Source organism: Ciconia boyciana, chromosome 18 (assembly GCF_034638445.1).
Source record: "Ciconia boyciana chromosome 18, ASM3463844v1, whole genome shotgun sequence".
NCBI lineage: Eukaryota > Metazoa > Chordata > Aves > Ciconiiformes > Ciconiidae > Ciconia > Ciconia boyciana.
The window spans coordinates 1,698,886-1,713,502 of record NC_132951.1 but is presented as its reverse complement, the minus strand read 5'-3'; the positions used below and the strand labels follow the sequence as shown (position 1 = coordinate 1,713,502).

The following is a 14,617-nucleotide window of genomic DNA, read 5'->3' as shown; positions in this document are numbered from 1 at the left end:
TCATTTAGACTGTAAAAGCCAAACTGTGAACTGTCTTCAAACAAAACAGTTCAGACAGTGCTACTCATTTGATCTGGACACTGCAGTCCTAGTAAGTTCTTTGTGAAAATCTTCCACCTTGTTTGTACTTAGAAGAAAAGCGATCAAATGGGAACAGAAAAACAAAGCAGCAGCTTAGGAGAATTAGAATTCCAAATACTACCTACTTAGATTTGGTTACTTTTCCAATCCTGCTTCAGGATGTTAGGTGCAGCAACATAATACCATAAAGATGGGATAGGAAAACTTGTGATACCTGAACTACAGCATATGTTCAACAGAAAGCCCTTATTCAACGGAGAGAGACCTGAATTTTACACTTCCTTTGTTATTCCTAAACCTGCAGTATGTTATCTATTTTTCAATACAGAACAGACAAACTTCAAGCAACAAAGTGTTTTCACCTAAAAAAATAAAGGTTGCTGTGAGAGGTGCACGGGTAAGGTTTACAAACTTTTGAATGACCAACTCTCAACTTAATCCTACTCCAGTAACTTTGCTTACGCTCAAGAAAATATTTCCTCTCTATGGGAGGTACTGCTCTACTATCTAAAATTATAACATATGACAAACAGATAATGATAAAGAGTAGCAGTATGCCTATTTCGCAGAGGCAGAAACCTGCTAGCTCTCTCGACCTGTGAAAGTCCTACCATGGAAACCACAGTGACAACTGTAGAATAATTTTAGGGCCCAAGCACATCATGACTTCTCCCAGTAGAGTTAAGGACTTCTATTAGTTTAAGTTGTAACATTTGTGATCTACTGGGAAGGGGGGGAGGGAGGGAAAGAGCTATTACAACACAAGGCTAGAACATGAAAAGTAAAGAAGGAAGTACTTAAACTACTCACAAGCTTCTAGTAGGAACAAGATTAGTAGTACATGCTACTCTCAGAGCCAATTCAAATGCAAATTTCATCCTTTCTCTCAAACAATGATAAACTCCCTCAGAGTTAATAGTTTCCTTCTAAGATTCATCTCCCTTTTCAACTTAGTGGTATGTTTTCGAGAAAGGAAAGAAGCACATGGCAAGTCTTACAGCAAGACCTTTTAAATTCTGTCATAAAAGAAGTAGTATAAACTACATTTCCTTTACTAATCCAGTGAACATTTGTTAAACTCTAACACACTTACACTTTGTCCATGCTATCGCATTTAGGCTTCTAACTTACCATGGTTTTAAAAAAAAAAAAGAAAGAAATCCTTTAGCTCTACTGTACCATTTTAGCTTTTTCCTTGAACACACAGCAAGAATTTATGCTACACTTACAAAAAGATGAAAGATTAGGTCCTTGGAGAGAAAGGCCTTTTGGCACACTACATGGTAAAGCTATAGATTTGACATACTTTTATAATGTCTGCTCTGGCAAGAACACAAAACCCCCATACAAAAGCATGCTACGTCCTCCCAGACAGGGGTGTAGGGAGGGTGTCTTACTCTTGTGAGCATTTACTTTCAAATGTTCATACTTTAGAGACTATTTTGATCGGTTACTTTAGACTAACAAATTCTCTTTTTCTACATGAACAGTTTGACAGTCAGACTACAATTCTTCTCACAGCCTCGTCTAAGAAGAGAGGATCTTTGGCTGAGGTCCAGCAAGATCCTTAAATTTGTCACATCATATTTCTGATTAATGATCTGCAGCAGTTTTAAGATTATAAAGTGCTTTGAAAATTAAAAGGAAGATTTTTAAGTAGTTAGTATGCTTTCACTTTCTTTATATAGGTATTTAAACTAAAATTGCTAGTAGATTCTTTCTACTACTGCATCTCAGAAAAGCCTAAACAATCTCTTAGCTGAGGTTTTAAAAAAAAAAACGCAGTTCCAATGCACTTTACTGTACTTGCAAGCATACAACATGCCAAAAGTATAGAACTGAATTTCTAGAAGTGCTTAAGCTAACTTAATCAGTTATAATTTGTAAAAGAAACAATACAAGTTCTTTGTAATTTACTACCTCACTTTCCGTGAAGTTTTAATATTATGAGATGCCATGACAAATACGCAAGCCCTCCATTAGAAGGACTTCACAATCTCATAAAATGCATTTTCTCTTCTTTTACATGAAGTTTAAAATGGGAGGAGAAATCCAGTAAAACAGTAGTATTTCATAAAAAGCATGTATTTTGCTCTCAAATTATCCACTGCATGTAACAATTCCAATGAGTAAGAGAAGATCATGCACCAAAGACACAGACTTATCATCAAAACTTATTTTAATAAGTTAAAACTGTAATCTGTAGCTTCAGTTTAGAACATCCAACATTATTTGCTTAGGAATGTGCTAATTTATGAAACACACATTGTCCTAACACCAGAGAACTTAGCATTTCCAGCTAAGATTTAAATGGGTACCCTTTAGCTTCTTTAATGTGAGAAGCACCAGCTACATCAGTGATGAAACAAACAGCACAGACATCCTCTGCTGCAAAGCCCTTGGTATCATTGAGTACGAAAAGCACTGAAAACAAAGTTTGGTTTTAAACATTTTCCTTAAACTAGGGTGAACAGTAAACAAAATATAAAGCCGTATGTTAACAAAAACAATGGTAGACCTTAAACCTTGCATGTAGTGTTCAGAAGTGCTATACTAATTATTTTAATGTCAACTAAAACATACATCTACTCATTTCTCCCAAGTCATACTTAATTACTTAAGTATCACAGCAGAAAGGCAAAACAAATGCAATTACAGATGATGCCCAGAATATATTACTGGTATCTGCTGGGCAATAAGCTGTATTATTATTCCCCTCTATCTATGATTTTTGAGGCTCTATTTTATTTAATCCCTGAAGGAAGGTTAATTCATATCAGTGAAACCTCTAAAATAATAATGATAAATCTAAAAACTTTGTTTCATTGTGGGTTTTTTTTTAAAAAGCAATACACCTGGATTTAGCAAGGCAGATGATCTCCTTATACCTAAGTGATAAGGAAAGTTAGAAATTCTCCTGTCAGAACCTCACAGCACTAAAATGCATAAAGGCAAAGACACAAACCCCACACACAGGCCATAGAATATTAAAGTCTTATATGTGAATTGGAATTTGTCTTAGTAATCAATTTTTTTTTTTAAGTCCTAACAATCTCTCTATTCACCTGGAATGGTTGAAAGCCAAAGTTACCAGTCATACTTGTTGAAGAGCTGACTTCATTGTGCCCATCTGTACAGTATTAGCATCTTACTCCATCCCAATTACACCACTGCACAAAAGGCACCTGTTAAGACTATTTAACCCAAGTCAGCCTATTCATCAGGCTTCTGTATCAGCCTTGGAACTGCACCTTTTCCTCTGAGTCACAGCCATTACCCAGTACTTACCTGATACTATAAAGGAAAGAATCAAAGTATTAACACTATAAGTTTTAGTCAATATTTTCCCTATAGTAATATTCCATTTTTCAAATAAAACCATTACTATTTTTTCCTGGCTTCCTGAAAGTAAGTGTGTGGGAGCTGGTGAGAAGCACTAGACTTGCAAAGTTCCTATGCTTGACACACTTACACATGACACACACAAGACACATTTCTCACTAGACAACTCCCATGTACTGTCACTATAAAGATGCAGACTCCATTCTTTCTATTCTATTTTCCTGCCCTAGACTTTTGGTGAGAAGGTATTAACATTTTATCAGAAGAGGGTATGGGCAAGAGAACAGTGCTATTTGATGAAACTGAAAAGTAGAACATGAATGAATGCATCATTGAAGTATGAAGTGAAGAAATTCTGAATTCCACACAGAATTCACACATTAAAAATCAGAATTCACACTGAATTCCACACTTAAAAAAGTAAAAAAAATATCTTTGTGGGAACAAAGTTAAGATAAAATTCATTCAATTTTAGGAAGTCAAATGTTCTTTACAAAAAAAAAAAAACAGACCACACACACTAACTTAGATTCAATTAGCTAAGGGGAATTCCCAGCTTCCACGGAAATCACAATCATAAGGCAAAAAACTGGTTTGGTAATTGTCTTCTCTTAAGGAAATATCTTAATAACAAATACTAATCTTAAAGTTGCTAGTCACAGTTGTAGCTATCTTGCTTCACAGTTCCCAAAACAAAGATCATATTTGCATAAAGTCACCGAGGAAGAAAAATCCATAAGTCCCCAAATAAGATGTATGAATATAACAAAGAAAAGCACAAACACAGCTTTTCGGTACTACTGAATGCTGGAATTGTATAACGTACCACAGACTTCACGTGCCAGAAATATACAAATCACCAGTGCTGAGCACAGATGATCACTATTTCTAAATAATCTAAAGGGGAAAGGACAGAGATACCACAGCTGAGCTGATCCAGTGATCACTTCCTTTCTCAGTTCACACATTTCATTGTGGTTTGGCAGAGTTCTGCCTGGACTGGAACAAAACAATGTTTGCTTTTTCAACTTCTTTGGTTTCGATGAAGTTTTCTCTTCATACCTTATTAAGAGTACAAAACATCCTCCAGATGTTCCTGAAGCTTACATTTCTAGGAATCAAATCTTAGGATCATAGGATAATTCAGGCTGGAAGGGTCCTCAGGAGGTCTCTAGTCCAACCTCCTCTCAAAGAAGGGCCAGGTGTGAGATCAGACCAGGTTGTATAGGCTGTGATCCAGTCAGATCTTGAAAACTCCCAAGGATGGAGATTCCACAACCTGAGCTGGTCCTCTCTGAGGACCTGGTCCAATACTTGACTGTCCTCATGGTGAACCCATTCCCGATATTCAGTTAGAATGCCTCCTGATTCAGTCTATGTCATCGCCTCTTGTCCTCCTGCCATGCACCACTGTGAAGAGCCTGGATAGCTCATCTTGATGAACGCCTCACAGGTACAGAAGGCTTGTGGAAGATTCAGGTTCCCTGAAGTCTTCTTCAAGCTGAAGAAGCCCAGCACTCTCAACCTCTCCTCACAGTGCAAGTGCTCTAGCTCACTCACCATCTTGGTTGCCCTCCATTGAACTTGTTCCAGTTTATTGATGTCTTTCTTGAGCCCAGAACAGATTTTTTTTCTTCTGCAGTCAACTGTCTTGGTAACTAAGAGGGAGCCTTCTATATGATAGTCAATGGATAATGCTGCTTTCATTCATTTCAAAAGTTATTAGCCAAATAAACATTTAATGCAAGATTGTTAACAACTACATGAGCAATAAAGCTACCTGAATGTATAATTGTCTGTCAGTAGTTAATAACACAAGTCAGTATTTCCTATTTCAGAAAGATGCAAGTGAACTATGAAATATATTAAAGCTTTTAAATGCAGTTGATATTTAAACACTCACATGGAAAACATCCTTCACTACACAAACTTTTGAACAAAACAAAACAGAGGCATGTTTTACCATTGCACAAGCCAGACAATCTCCCACACTAGGACTGTTATAGCTTTGGAGCAATTCATTCTCCTCAAGACCATGTCAGAAGATTGATATAAGAATTAAGAGCATCGTAAGTGATCAATAGCACTATTATACTAGACACGAACTTCAAAAACAGTTGTCTTAGTTAATTTTTGGGATCCATTACACAGGAAGAAATAGTTTTTTAAACATGCCTGATAATTTGCTCCTTACACACCTTTTATACATTTTGCTTTTCTTAACAGTAACTGCTCCTTGCCATTTAACATACATTCCCTGACTGAAAAAAAAAAAAGTTGATTTATATTCTTGGTCTTCTGGCATAGAACAGCTAGCCAAGAAGTAGAAAAGACTACATGGCAGTCTCTAGGTCTATATTTCTAGAATGGCGATTTGCCTGGGATACAGCATAGCTGTTAAGTACAGTTGACGCTGTGGAGAACCAAATAACAACCTTCATTTAGAACAGAAGGACAGAATATTTGCGGATACGCAAATCTAAGACTTCTGAGAATAAAGGGCACCTCTTAAATATAAAAAAAAATTGGTTGGGAAAAATCTTTTAAAAGATTATTCAGAGAGAATTAATAACTTCACAATATATGAGTTGTAAAAACAATTATTAACAATTTTTTTTACTCACTACGAACAGTTTCTGAAGATTTTGCACCTACAAGTGCATACAACAAACCTAAAAACACAACTAAGTGAAACTCCCACAGAATCAGTTGGTTTATGGAACAAAATGTATACTAAATTCTCCAATTAAAAACCTGTAAAGTAGTTTCCGTGCTTTTTAACCCACCTTCCCACAGCAGGGAATTAATCCCTCCAGGGGGATGCAAACAAACTTCAAAGAGAAGATTATACCCAGACACTAGTACTGTACAATGTAATGTTTATGGTCAAATTTGTTCAGATTTTCTGGCACTAGAATCCAGGTCAGATGTGCAGAAACAAAGACTAGTTATTAAAAGGGCTCCTGCAGTTACATCAAATAGTCGTGATGGCATATAGCAGTAGGACAAGCCAAAACTGTATTCCAGTTACAACTCCTATGGAGGCTTTGGCAGTAAAGGCAAGAGTTGCAGCTATTTGACTTTTGCTGATTGTAACAAATACAGATATAAAAGGAGATAAGTGGCTTTCCAGTCAATAAAATATAAAAATCCTTTCTATTGGTTCATTATACCATATATACAATACACACATGATCATTTCATAAAAGATAAAAGGAATATTACTTCAGTATATGTTGACTAATCATAATTATTTAATTTTGACATCTCTCCCTTTCATAACATTCTAAAGACTGATCCCACAACACAGTATCTTGAACTAAATTCTGGGATTACAAATTTCCACCTTTGCTTTTCCTGCTTATTTGATCAGGTTCCTCAGGTTTAGAAAAAAAGCGCAATCAAAAATTCACAGATATACTTACACATTGGTTTCAGTAGTTATGGCACTTCTCTAGCATAAACATAGGAATACTTGTCAGAAATAGTATTATAGAAAAATACTTGTATAATTATGGCTTGATAACAATGTTTGGTAAAAATAGTTAACCAAATTACAAGCTGCTTTCCTGCCTTATTTCTAGATAAAATCATTTTATCAAAGGAAGAATTCTGGGAACAGATAAAAATACTTCTGTAGACAAGTAAGAAAGAGGAAGTAAAAATAAATTCTACACAAGAAGGTTTAGAGTATTTTTTGTTTTAAAACTACCTGTTCCTTATATGAGCAGCAAATGCACATCTGAAAATACATTTACTTTTTCAACCTAATGAAGTAAGAGTTATTTCTATTTTAAAAGACAAAAAAAGGCAAAACAGTCAAAGAAATCAGAAAATTGCCCACAATCAGGCACAGAGGCAAGAATTTCTCATTATTAGTCCTAACTGTAAAAGATTCTGCAGAACCAGTGATTAAGGTATCTTTAAAAGCTAGAACAGCATAATATTAAATATACTTCATTATCTCACAACACATGGTTCTTAAGAATAATTTTAGCCAATAAATAGGTAGAATTACAGTGCAAAACAGTACCTTTCCCAATGCAGCTGATTCCTGAATAGGTTACTTCTGCATACACTTCAAAGGTAGTTTCCGGATTTTGTCTGAAAGGAGAAAAAAAAAAAAGTATTTAGCACACTGAGAATTTTTTTTTCAAGTGTGCTTTCAATTACTCAGTCAAAAAGGGTTCTAAAAATGCATACATTAGAATGACAGCTTGATAAATTAGATTTCTTGGTTTAGAGTCTGTGATGATTTCACATCAGATCTTTCTGCCTTACTAGTACGTAACAAGATATGACTGAAGCTCAGATGAGTCAGTATGAGCTGGGTCTCTAACAAACTTCTACATAGGAAAAAAGAATCAAAACACTAGAAATCAAGCACACAGAACCTTTAAGTCAATTCAATTGTTGTGACTAGTCTGCATTTCTAGATACTAAGATATCACAGGCCTATCATTCAGAACTTTGCCAGAAACAGAAAAGAAAGCCATACCTTTTATATCACTTTTCAGAATGCTACTCAGACAGAGAAACAACAGTTACTTCAGTTCTTGGCCACAACAGTAATTTTGATTACATGTTCAACTTGCAAAAGCAAGTTCTTTGTATTTCATCTTTACTTTCAAATGAGAAAGTAAGTCACCTATGTGCTAAATACAGGGATTTTTTTCAGGAAAAAAAAAATCCTGAATACTCTTTTCTCTTCACCAGACTGAAAACAGTCACATTGTCCAACATGGGACAAACAACCCAGATTCACATTTTCATTACTGTGACCCTTGAGTTCAACTTCACGACACCTATTTGCTCAGGAAAAAGGAAAAAAAAAAAACCTGCAGTCAAGAGGATGCAAAGTCATTTTATGCATACATTACTGGAAAACTTAAGAGGCTGTATTTAGGATGAAGACAGTCCCCCTCTTTAATACCTGTCAAAATACTTCTCTCTCTTTGTCAGAAAAAGGCCATGCTGAAGAATATTACAAATGCACAAGGTTTCACCTCATGAGACTCCAGAGTCTTAAATCCAGAAAGCCACCAGATGCATGTGAAATAAGGAAATAGGTGCAATAGTCAAAAATGATACCAAATTCAGCTACAAAATGTAAATGAGGCTTGAGGAAAGAGACTTATTCTGCTCCAGAGTTATAAATATACCAGTAATAAAAGTTAATGATATAAGATTTAAAAATAAATAAATTAGTGTACATTTTCAGTTTTTACTACTATAACTCCATAAGTGCAGCTCTGGAATTACACTTCATAAGGAGCACGTAAAGGCAGCACGTGATTATACAAGAAAGTATATTTTGAGTTAAATTCCTGACCCTAACAATTTAGCTACTCCAAAATTTTTTATGAGATTAAAGAGAATCACACATTAGACTGTAATTGTTTACTTACTGAAATAAGGATTTTGTAAGTCTGAACATGTGACATTTTATTCTTAAACTTTCTGGTTAAAACCAAGAATCAACATTGCATAATTACTGCTCTAAATTTATGGATGCTTGTATAGTGATAATATTGTCTCCTATGTGTTAATGTAAACTATCTAACATTAAAAAATTGTTGAGGTATAATTAACTTGTGAATTTTGTTAGCTCCCTTACAGCTAAGGATGAAAATAATGACAAAACCCATATATATGTATTCTAGCATATATATATATATATATATGCTAGAATACATATATATATGCTAGAATTCCTACCTGAATAATAATTTAAAAAATGAAACTCATCTTACCCAGCATCTCAAAGCAAACATATAAACATGTCAAGGAGTTCAGCCTACTCTTCAGAGAATTTCTACAATTTTTAATCCTACTTTAACACCAAAAGGGATTAAATAAAACATTTCTAACCATGCCACAGGCCCACTTGGTGTAACTCAAGTGGCTCTAAGCCAAACTCCACACCTATTTAAATCGACAGAAAAGCTACCGTTGGTTTCAGTAGCATAGGATCACACTCTACAGTTTTACAGAGCACCTCTCAGGAGCAACAATGGTTCACAATTCAATTAACGTTAAGTTAATTTGCCACCAGTTCCCAACTTATTTGTCTTAAGTAGCCATTTTTCAGAAAACTACATTCATAAGTTATGAGAAATCCAAAATCAACAAATCAACTATCACTTTGCAGTATAAACCAAACTTGCATAATTCTCTCTGTGCTAGAGTTGCTGCATACAATCTGCTTCAAATATTGAGATTCTTAGCTGCATTCCTACAATCATGGTACAGGATGAGGATGAAATGATATCCGCATAACACCAGAAATGTATTTTTCCTTTCATATACATTGCTGTGCAGCCTTATCTCACCCTCCTTGTTTATGTCTTTATTTTTAGCACCCTGTTTCCTTAATTAAAAGTTTATAAATTTTGTCATATTTTTACAGCTAATGGATAAAATAACAAACACCTTTTTAGTATTATGTTAGAGTCTGTGTTCAAGTTCTTTAGTGAAAACACTGTATAACACAGCTGGCAAGAGCACATACTATATACCAAAACTTTCAGACAAAAAGACATCACATTTTGTATTTTAATATTCCGTGACAAACGTCCACTTATTTCTATGAACAGTGAAATTAAAGTAGCTTTGCCAAGTCAGAAACTTAGTATTAAAGGCTGCATTCAACAAGCTAACACCTCCGTATGAGAATGAAGTCATTGTTGAATTCTGAATATTTTATAACTTTTCAGTGGAATTAAGGAAACAAGTCACTATGAGACTTCATACAGTTTGCAAATATAGCATAAACATGCATCATAATATGTATATTTTGCAGTCCATTTTTATGACTATTAAACTACCCTGCAGACATCTAATGCCACCTGTGCATCGTACTGAATCCTCAACCCACTGAAATCATCCACAGCATTATAACTTTACACACACACACACAAAGTTTTCTTTCTTCCCAATAATCACTTAAAGACCAATAGTCGGCTATCAAGTGAACATACAGATGCAATAAAAAAATACATAGAACACGTATGTACAAAAATACATAGTACCCTATTTATTTGATAACTGGATAATTTCAGAAGGAAATGCAATACCTTTTGTAAACAGAAATTTAGGAAGGAGCTCTATGACAAAAGAATACTTTTGTGATAAATGCTAGTTGTATGAATTACTTCAAACCTCTCTGATGTAGAAGTAGCTTTAGTATCAAAGCAACCCATAAGAAATTCAATTTTACATTGAAGTAATAAAATATTTTAAATAAGATATTTATGACCTTTTACAATCAAAATTGTTCATTTTTACCAAACTGCAAGAGAATTGTGCAGCATAAAATTAAATAAAGTCCTTCTACATACCTTACATATCTAAAGCCTATTTCAATTCTGTCAGGAGCATTTTTTTCTACACGTAGGAAAATTTAATAGCACTTATGGCAGAAAGTATCATTCTACTTAAAAACTGAGGCATAAGAGAGGAGCCTGACACTGTTTGATAATTAGTTGTCTTGTAACAAGGCTCAGTTGCTCAACTCTTGCAGAAAAAAGTTACTAGCAGAAATCTGTAATTGCTAATTCAATTCAGAAATTGCACCTCAAACCCTGATTAATTTCCATATATTTAAGTTTTTCTGCCTGGTATTCCCTAGGCAGATAATATTACATTTCAGTATATAGCAAACTTTATGTGAAATATCTGAAAGCATTCCCAGATTAATACTAGGGATCTCTTCTGTCATCACTGAAATACAACCACCTCTGGAAAGGAACATGCCAATATTTTTTACGGTGCAATGCAATTCTGTTGAACAGATTGATATTGACACATTATTAAAAAAAAAAAATCCTTTCTCTCTTGTAATGTCTTGAGTACTGAAGGCTACCAAGAAGTGATAGCAGCCAGGTTAACTAGATTCCGATTTTACATTACCCTGCTGGCACAGAGTGCCTTGCACGTACCGTATGACATGCTCCAACACGAAACTTAACCCAACAGCGTAACCCAATACTCAATTTACCTTTTTTTCGCCTGCAGCTACACACAAGCCAAAAGCTTACAGGATTGCTGGCAACTTCTTGATTTCTTTCACTTCAGTCTGATGCAGCTACTGATAATTTCCTCTATGCAATCTTTCACTCAAATAACTCATTACTATACATCCATCAAAAATATAGGTGATATATATGTCCAGGTTTCATGCAGAGTATATCACAGTGTGTGCAAGTGATCACGTGCCAAGGAGTTTAACATCCCTCATAATTATCAATCTATAGCAAGAAGCAAGAGATCTAACTACTGGATTTTTGCTAGGGCTCCAACACATATTGGCGACACCACTAAAGGAGGCATGCCTCAGTATACCCAATTATAAAATAGTTCTCTCATTCACGCTCCCACCTGCCGCAGTAAGGGAGCTACTTATCAACTTGAAAAATCTTTGCTGGATTAAACACCCAGCTCCAAAAAGCAGACCAGAAAAGCCTCTTACTCAGATAGGCTCTCTCATTCTTTATATATTTCAATATGGTTTTGAAATTTTGTCCTTACTCTACTTGGGCACAGTGTTCTGTCTGAAGTGGAAAAAAGCAATTTATTAATTGTTGCTCAAGGCAAAGTTGCTTAATCACACAATGGACAAAATGCTTTCTCACAAAGTCCAAGAGGAATAAAAAGTAATGCTTATATGGGGTTATCACCTGTGTTTTCCCAGTGACAGAGAAAGACATGGGCTTTGTCTGTAATCTTGAAAGACACGTTCACACTGAAAGACTTTGCACAGAAAAAGTCCTAAAGTCCATTGGCTGTAATAAATACTTCTAACTGCTACATCTCCTCACTGATACTGTGAGGTTTCGAGTTGAAGCGTCTTATCTGAGTGATTGCATTCACATTCAGCAAAGTGTACGCAAAGCCATTAAAGATCAAATTAGCAATCAAAAACCCAAAGACGGTAAACACAGCTTGTGGATTCAGTACGTACACAAAAGAAACTACATTTTAAGTGAGCATTGGCCTTTTAATAGACTTAAGGTAAGGTCATCATAAGAAGTCATTTCAGATCATAATCTTGAAGTGACCCAAGCAAGAGTGACCACTGCAAGATCCAAAGGTGCAAGTTACAGATATAGCCTGCCCTGCTGTCAAAATAGTAACAACTTTAGATTCTATCTGTATTTGAATGTAAAACTAGTTTCTCAGACTTCAATTTTTTGTAGCAACAGTTGAGAACCCATACGCCACAAAAGTGCAAAAATTATCCCCACAGTATCTCCTGAAGAAGGAAGGTTGCTTTCTGGACCCAACCGATCACCTCCATGCTATCTTTACAAGCACTCATTATCCACTTACATTTTCCTAAAACACCTGGCTGGACAGACACACCTTTATGTCTATCCAGCCCATGAGCTTGGGAACATGAAGATGTGTTATCACACTAAGGACACTACGACTATGTCTCCTCCAGCTTCATATTCAACTTAAACAAAAGAGGTGAAAAGTTAAAGCCCTATGTAGTCTTGAAGAACACTGTGTTCGAGAAGGAAAAGCAATTGCTCAACAGCACCTACTGAAACTGATGAATAAAATACAATCTAAGTGGATCTCTCCACTCTATCATACCTTTCATGCACAAAGATGTCAACACTCCCTGCTTGGTGATAGCTTTATTACATCTCTACCTGTCTCAGAGGAACTGAATTTGCCTGGAATGGCATACGAATGAACTGAGATCTTTAATGTGACAATACTAAACATACCAACAGGGCTTACCAATAAATCAACCCCCAGTTTTATGAAAATCAAAAAAATATTGAGGGCATGGCGTTGCAGGCCCAACACATTAATCACTTGCACCACTCTTCTCCTTCCCCCAAATCCCCTTGCTAATGCACTTTCAAGATATAGCTAGACTACCCATCTCTCCTTTAGCCCACTCCAACTTAGGCAAGGAGGCTTTGAACTCTCTCGACCCCACCACACCCCCAAAACAGAAACCACCAGTGCTGGCAGTGAAGACTTTCCTATTCCAGCAGCCCCAGTCCTCCTTAAGGCCTGCACCAATAAAATTCAAACTGCCCTCACAGCCTGGCTCTATGCGCTACCACGCAGAGAACTGATGGCAGGGAGAAAGAGTAGACAACGGACCAGGTTTGGGCTTGAGGGCGGGAAACGACACTCTCCTCCCCTCCTCAGGGCAGGGGCGAGGGGGGAGCTCCCCGCCCCGGGGTCCTGCCGCTGAGTTGGGGCTCGACGGCACGGGGCCCTTGCCCTGCCGCCTCCTCCCTCCCCGGCCCGCGAGCTGGCCCGGGGGGGGTGGGAGGCACTCTTCCCCCTTCTTTCTCCCCCTCTTTCTCGCCCTACCGCGAGGCCTGTGGGCTCGGCCGGGGTCTCGCCCGCGCGGCCTCACAGGGAGCTGGAAGGAGGGCGGGGAAGTCCCCTTCTCGCTCTCCAGAGCCCTCCCGCTTTCCTGAGGGCCTGTAAGCGAGGCTGGAGAGCTCCGGGGGGCACTCACTTGATCCTGGATCCCATGGTCTCTGGGGGGCCGCATAGGCCCGGGCCAGAGAGAGAAAGGGGGAAGGGGGCCGGAGCTCGGTGGGCTGCGCTCTCTCCGCCGCTCGCCCCCTCACTCCATCCCGGCCAGCGCCGCCGTCGCCCCAGCCGAGTCACGGCGCGGCGCGGAGGCTGCCGGGAGCTGTAGTGCGGCAGCGCCGCGAGGGCGGTGGCGCGGGCGGGGCCAACGGCCGGCCGGCACCGTTGCGCCCGCCGCGCGCCCCGCTGTGTTGGCATGGCAACGCACGCTGCGCGCGCGCGCGAACAGTCCCGCCTTGCCCCCTCCCCGCGGCGGGCGGGCGCCGTCGCTCCCCTCAGGGCGCCTCAGGCGGGTGTCCCGCGGCGGAGCGGCCGCCGCTCGTCGGCGGCCGGCCGCGCCCGGCGGCTAAAAAGCGACTAAAGAGCGGCCAAGAGTCCAACCGAACAGGAGCGCCAGGAAGGGGACTGAGTGGAACACTCGTCTCCAGCAGCCGGTCGTGGAGGAGAGCTGCCTCCCTGCCCGCCGCGGCGTCGTACGTCCTGTCAGGGGGAACTGAACCGTCAGGCACACTCTGAACAGGGCCAAAACGCGCCACAAGCGTGATCCAGAGCCCGTAGCAATCCACTGGGGACTGCTATCCAGACCAGATGAGGACCAGGACTGTCCATCCTGGAAAGCCCTGTA

The 14,617-nt window shown here is 38.4% G+C and overlaps 1 protein-coding gene across 5 annotated transcripts in view; it reads right to left on the bottom strand.

Moving 5' to 3' along the window:
• DENND1A (DENN domain containing 1A) overlaps nt 1-14,095 on the bottom strand; it is a 218,524-nt gene extending 204,429 nt beyond the window's left edge. For all 5 annotated transcript variants that reach the window (XR_012045633.1, XM_072882845.1, XM_072882843.1 and 2 more), the window contains exons 1-2: nt 13,916-14,095; nt 7,457-7,527 (exon numbers count right to left, since the gene is read on the bottom strand). Coding sequence is in view for 4 of the 5 variants with exons in the window: in XM_072882845.1 (XP_072738946.1) it covers nt 7,457-7,527; nt 13,916-13,932 (88 nt within the window). In the remaining variant the exon portion in view is untranslated. The remainder of the gene's footprint in view (nt 1-7,456; nt 7,528-13,915) is intronic.
• Between the last annotated feature and the right edge of the window lie 522 nt (nt 14,096-14,617).